This window comes from Cydia splendana, chromosome Z (genome assembly GCF_910591565.1).
Source record: "Cydia splendana chromosome Z, ilCydSple1.2, whole genome shotgun sequence".
Lineage (NCBI taxonomy): Eukaryota > Metazoa > Arthropoda > Insecta > Lepidoptera > Tortricidae > Cydia > Cydia splendana.
In genome coordinates, this window is record NC_085987.1 from 9,801,573 (window position 1) to 9,807,908 (window position 6,336).

General features: G+C 37.0%; 1 protein-coding gene across 4 annotated transcripts in view; it reads left to right on the top strand.

Annotated features, from left to right (window-relative positions):
• Positions 1–5,404, top strand: part of LOC134804204 (formin-binding protein 1-like) — a 74,728-nt gene extending 69,324 nt beyond the window's left edge. For 3 of the 4 annotated variants that reach the window (XM_063777160.1, XM_063777162.1, XM_063777163.1), the window contains 3 exons: positions 1,359–1,630; positions 2,216–2,407; positions 4,609–5,404. In XM_063777160.1, the coding sequence (XP_063633230.1) occupies positions 1,359–1,630; positions 2,216–2,385 (442 nt within the window). In that variant the 3' untranslated portion in view covers positions 2,386–2,407; positions 4,609–5,404. The remainder of the gene's footprint in view (positions 1–1,358; positions 1,631–2,215; positions 2,408–4,608) is intronic. The other variant, XM_063777161.1, reaches the window with a different exon arrangement.
• The last annotated feature ends 932 nt before the right edge of the window (positions 5,405–6,336 follow it).

A 6,336-nucleotide genomic window follows, 5' to 3' on the forward strand; every position in this document is an offset into this window, starting at 1 on the left:
ATCTTCGCCTGATAGGCGCCCTGTTGGCCGGCCTCCGCTTTCGAGAGCCCTCGCACTGGCACGGTATTTCTTAACCGACTTTTTGAAATGCTACCACGACGCGTTTGGCAGCTGCCGGTGATACGACTTTGCATGGATGTCTCCACCTCGCAGCCTATTCTGTTTACTGTGACGGCGTGATGAGGAGAGCCTTCACGCAGCTGTGGTAAGCTTGCAATTTACTGGCGGTCCTAGTGAACACAACGTCAGACCGCCCTTCCTAATGAGTCAACGATCTTAAGAATCGAGGCGTAGCTCCTGTCAGATAAGACTACATAGACGCTAGCGGCATCTATCGGACACCGGAGGCGTTACTCTCTCAATGAAACAATGAAGACCTCTGACGTAGAAGGAAACATAATAACAATTTTATTGGAAGGTAAACATTTTATATTATTCATTGTTACTAAAGAAAACGGGCATATTTATCTAAAACTTCTCTGTCGATCTGCTGACTAGATGTTAGGCAATATGTGTGTTATTAATTGTGCTACGCTCTGCGAGATTGCAAAATGATTGGGTTGCTTCTGCTAATTAGTTATGTGTATGATTTGGTGTTTGTGTGTTAACGAGCATATACTTTGCTTCCGGCGAGCAATCAGTTGAAGCGCTCAGCGAAGTGTTATTATTGATATAAATTATAATGTTGTTTAGCGAGCATTTTATTTATTTAGCGATTTTGCTTTACTTTACTGTACTGACGCGAATGTATTATAGTTATAAGTGGCATTTTACCATAAACTATTATTAAATGCTGAAGCGAAGTAAGTAGGTGATCAACCAGGCAGGTATTTTGGAGTTCTAGTATTTTGTATCAATTTGTATGTATTGTCAAATAATTTAATTTCAGTATCATTTTGAGACAGTCAATATGAAAGTCGCTAGGGACCTCACACTATTTTCACCGTGACAACGTACAGTCAAGTGTAAAAATATGGATGTAGACAACTTACTCAAAAATATGTCTCAGAGTTCTTCATTCGCTGACATAAGAGCTATGGGACATATTTTTTAGTATGATTTGTGCACCCATATTTTTACACTTGACTGTACTAAATGGTACTGAAATTGCTTTGATACAATCTGTTAGTTTGGAGAAGTACCTAATCCAAAATATTTGTACCTTTAGCTCAAAGTTTAGGACTTTTGTTTTGTGAACTGACTCTTAATATGATTGCCAAGCGAATCTTCATAATCCAAGCGAATCTGTATGCTTTGTGATAATGTCAAATGTCAATCTAGAACTAGATATTTTGTAATTCAATAGTGTGGTTGAGAGTACAAAAGCAATCAAGTTAAAGGAGGAATGTAATTTCCAGTATCGGTTCAAACAGCGGTTCCCTGTCGCGGTCCGCGTCCGAGTCGTCGGTGTCGACGGGCACGGGCGCCGGCGCGGGCGGCGGGTCGGTGTGCGGCGCGGGCGGGCGCGCGGCCGGCGGCTCGCCCGAGTCGGGGCTGGGCGGCGAGCTGGCCGCCGCGCACGCCGAGGCCAACGGCGACCACGACAACGATCACGAGTCAGACTTCGACTATTACTACGAACCGGACCTACAGCCGCTGGGATACTGCAAGGCACTCTATCCGTTTGAAGGTGAGTGGTATACATTTTTGATTTTGATTATGGACGGTGGAAGACCCTGATGTCGTCTAATAGCAATTAACAACGCAGACCCACAGACAGACAAGTGTTGACAAAAAAAATATGATCCCGAGCCCTAGCACTCTCATGATAATATTCTTTAACCAAAATACGATCTCAATAATGTGACTAAGCTTGGAACTTGTAGTAGCAAAAATAAATTCGTCTACTTTTTTGTAATCAAAACACGATACCGAAAATAATCGGAACGGATCCCTATTATTTTTATTACATCCTGTACAGACGTTTAATAGGGTATTTTCCTACTAGTCAAATCAGTTACTTTTTTAGAACTGTCAAAACGATTTGCTAATATGGAATTTATGTATATGAAACATTACAACGTGACGTCACGGTCAACTCGCATACTTTTTATATTTCTATCCGATCTATTAAATAGAACTTGTGTTTAAAAGTAACTCCTATCTGTGTTTTTCTAATAATTATCTGGTGCTTTATTTCATGCATAGTGTAAAATAATTTATTTTAAATACCGTATAATAAATACCCTATTACCATAATATTAATTTGGTGCAGCAAACGGCACTGGGTCGACTATGCGCATGGAGTGCGGCGAGCGACTGCTCGTGCTGGAGACGGACGCGGGCGACGGCTGGACGCGCGTGCGCCGCCAGCTCACGCGCGAGGAGGGCTTCGTGCCCACCACCTACATCGCCACCACGCTCTACGCCGACGCGGCGCACTAGCCCGCCGCGGACACTGAATGAGGTTAGTCCAAGTGCCAAGTGCTATCCTGCGCAAAATGCTCAAATTCATAAAAACAAGCAAAGCAACTGTTGAAAATTGACGTTTTCTAAAAACATACAAATGTCGAGATGAAAGATAGGGACAAGCGATTAGCGAATGTTAAAGCCTGATTAGATTTGTCAAACGCTTGTGAACAATTAACTTGATGCTGTCACTGACTCTGACTCTGACTTTTACACACACGACACACATTTTAATCAATTTACTTGAACAAAATAAAGTGACTATAGTTCGTTTTTATTAGCATTATAAAGAAGGTAAGCGATCTTGACATGCCTTTTAAATGAAAAACGCTTTTTAAAAATCTGTAACTATTATAGGTGAACCAGGATCTATTGAGGGTGCGCCATGTTACGGAAATTTGTTGGTACTAATTTCTAGCAATGGCAACAATTTTAATAATAGACAACATCTACCCTCTATGATAGTTGTCAATATTGACAATGTAAACATTGCTTTGTCTAGTTTCGTGTGAATTATTATTAGACTGCAATAATCATGCCGAAAGTTTTAGATTTTACAGAGAAAAAGTTGTAAATAGTGTATATAGTTATTTATTGAAAAAAAAACGTGCGGGAGAGAAATTTCTTCTATTAGAAAACATAACGAAATTAGCACCTGAATTGACGGGTAAGTTTCAAACTTATGGACAAATGTCACTATAGTCAGGTCGTCACGATTTGGTTGATGTCTTGTAATAATTTGATTTGTGTATTAGGTGTATCGCATGCATCGGCATCACGGATTCCTAGCGAAGGGCGTAAGGGCGGAATTAAACGACCAAACCTAAAAAAAAGAAAACAAAAAAAGAAAATAGATTTGGGTGATTTTGATTTATGTGTCATACGTCGTAAAACTCACGAATTTTATAGCGTAAAAAGCGAAGAAATATCCAAACATCAAACCTCGCACTTATTAAAGTTGTCGGAATAAAACAAAAATCATCTGCCAATTTCCATTGTCCCCACTATACAAATTGTTGCTATATAAAATTCAAAACGAGCGCCCTCTTGACAATACTCCCAAAGTTCTGGTTTACCTATACTTATGAAAGCAGAAAAATATAAATGATCGTATTAAATTCATAATTTTTACATATTTGCCGTGACTTAATCAAGATTGTTTACCTTATTTCTAATGATAAAAAAAACGTACTATAAACTGTAGAAAACGTACATTTTAGCATGCTCAAGATTTACATAAGATGTATGCATTATAGTATAACATTGGACAAAGAAATTGGATAGGTGGAATACCACCCTAAGATGAAAAAGTTATAACTGTGTAGATTGCTAGAGTGGTGAAACTGTACGAGTTTTTTTCAATATACAGTGAAACCTGGTTAATTGGCACCTGGATAAATGGGAAACCTCTATAATTGCAACCAAACGTCCGGTCCCGGTCCCTTGAGACCAAGAGGCCTCTATAATTGAAATTTTGGAACGTCTATAATTGCAATTTAGATTTTAGTGCTTTTCTTAATTTTGCCTCTATAATTGACCACATCGCAACTATGACCTCTATAATTGAAACTGTGCTAATAAATACCGTTATTTTAGCTCTTCTTATTACCTCTATTGTTGAAACGAGTCTTACTTATTACCTCTGTAATTGAAATAATGATGCGATCAGAAACAATATTTTTATAGTAATGATAATTTTATTACTTTAAATATTACCAGAATTAATTTTATTTATTGGGTATCTATCACAGCCTGTAATAGGTGAAATAGTTTTGATTAAATAAAAAAAAACATATTATGCTTTTTACATAAATACGATACATTCCAATAAAACTTTCTTCTACAATTAAAGGTTTTTTTTTATAAAACAAACGATTATAAGAAAATAAAGTAGTGTAAAAGTGTAAGTCATATAATAAATATATCGACCAGAAACCTAGAACGTAAGCTTGTAAATCTACTTTCAACGGTTATTTGCACCTCCATAAAATAATTTTGTCAGAACGCAACCTCTATTAATGAAAACCTCTATAATTGAAACAACGATTTTTTGAACCTCGTTAATTGGCACGACCTGCTTAAATGAAAAACCTGGTTAAGTGACAAAAAATTGCCGGGCCCTTGATATTGCAATTATCCAGGTTTCACTGTATTATGTAATATGTACCTAAAATGAATGTATTTGTGTTCCGGTTCCAGATATAATGTAAGGCGACACGGAAGGTCCAGGGGCGCGGCAGACGACGCGGGCGGCGCCACAAGGCCAGCTGCCAGTAGCGTATCCACTTTCACTGTTTTCTGGCCTATATAAAACAAGTATTTTTGCTATAATTTATCGTAATGGAGAATTTTAGCATTCTTTTTGTATCGTGTCCTTTGTATTCCGATTGTTGTTATGGCGTTTGCCATATATGAACAAAAAGAGGAAATCATAATAACATTCCATGATTTTATTTATTATGTATAGCGTTGTTTATATGACATACATATTTTCATGTGTGCCGTATGGCAGTAATAGTGTAATGTTAATGTTAATGATTGTGTAACTCATCTAGCTCTTTATTGTGCCAGCTTTTATTAATTAAGGTTCTTTCGTACTTATTATAATACCTAGTGGTTATTTCTTGCTTTCATGTGATTCAGCCATTAAGTATATGAAATTATAGCAAAAATAGATAAATGAATAATGTTTATGTGTAAAATATATATTGTATACTGAATCTTTTATCTCATAGACCCGTACAGTTTACGATTAAGGAGTAACTGATTATTGTATTGTGTATTCAATATGTCACGATGTATTATAAAATTAATGTTAATTCAATTCTGCATAGATATAATGCTAGCTAAATATCGTAATTAGGCAATGCTATTTTCTGAATATTTGCTGTATGCAAGGAGCTGATAGTTTCATGTATTTATAGTCAGAGGAGGAATGAACGAGCGCATTTGATTTTTATATATAAAAATATAAAATTATATGAGGACATTACAACTATGCATTTAATTTGTACCTTCACCCGATCCTTTTGTAGCTGTCAATTCATGCAGCTCAGTATGAATATGCAAACAAGTGTATTGCATAAAGAGAATGTCTTGGTCTGATCATCATGAACGGCTGTGATCCAACCGGGAATTACCACTTGCACCTACAGACTCCGCAATGTGCATTGCGTCTCACATTTTCCTTTAATGAGAGAGTGGGACGCAATACACATTGGACAAAGAAATTGAATAGGTGGAATACCACCCTAAAATACGACGCCGGGCTATAGTTGTTTTTTTTAGCATTAGAAAGAAGGTAAGCGATCTTGACATGTCTTTTAATTGAAAAACGCTTTAAAAATCAGTAGCTATTACTTATGAAGCAGAAGAATATAATATAAATGATCGTATTAGATTCATAATTGTTACATATTTGCCATGAATTATTTTTAAAAAGTGTTTTTCAAGATTGTTTACCTTAATTCTAATGTTAAAAAAACGAACTATACAGTCGGACCAAGCTAACCCTGCATGGTATTGTGGCGATGTCATCATTAATGTCAAATTTTTAAGAAAATATTGACGTTTATAACAATCCCTCGCCTTTTTATATTCATATCGGTGCAAAATTAGCTTAGACGGACTCTACTACCATATTTGCATCCTACTCCGTGTTATAGTACAATGGTCTCGTGGCGTCATCGTCGAATTCTGCCTAGAATTGCCCATGTTAAACTTGCTATAAGAGACATCTCGTGCCACGTTGAACTAACTCACGCAATATGATGAGAGTCATGAAGAAAGAGGTAGCTTAGATCTACACTCGCTGTCCAGCAGATAGCGCTGTCTGCCATCGGTCAGTTTAGTGTGAATATGCGATTTTAAAGGAATTATTTTATCAACTCATAAATAGTGTCATGGTGGTCATGCGACTAAGTCGTA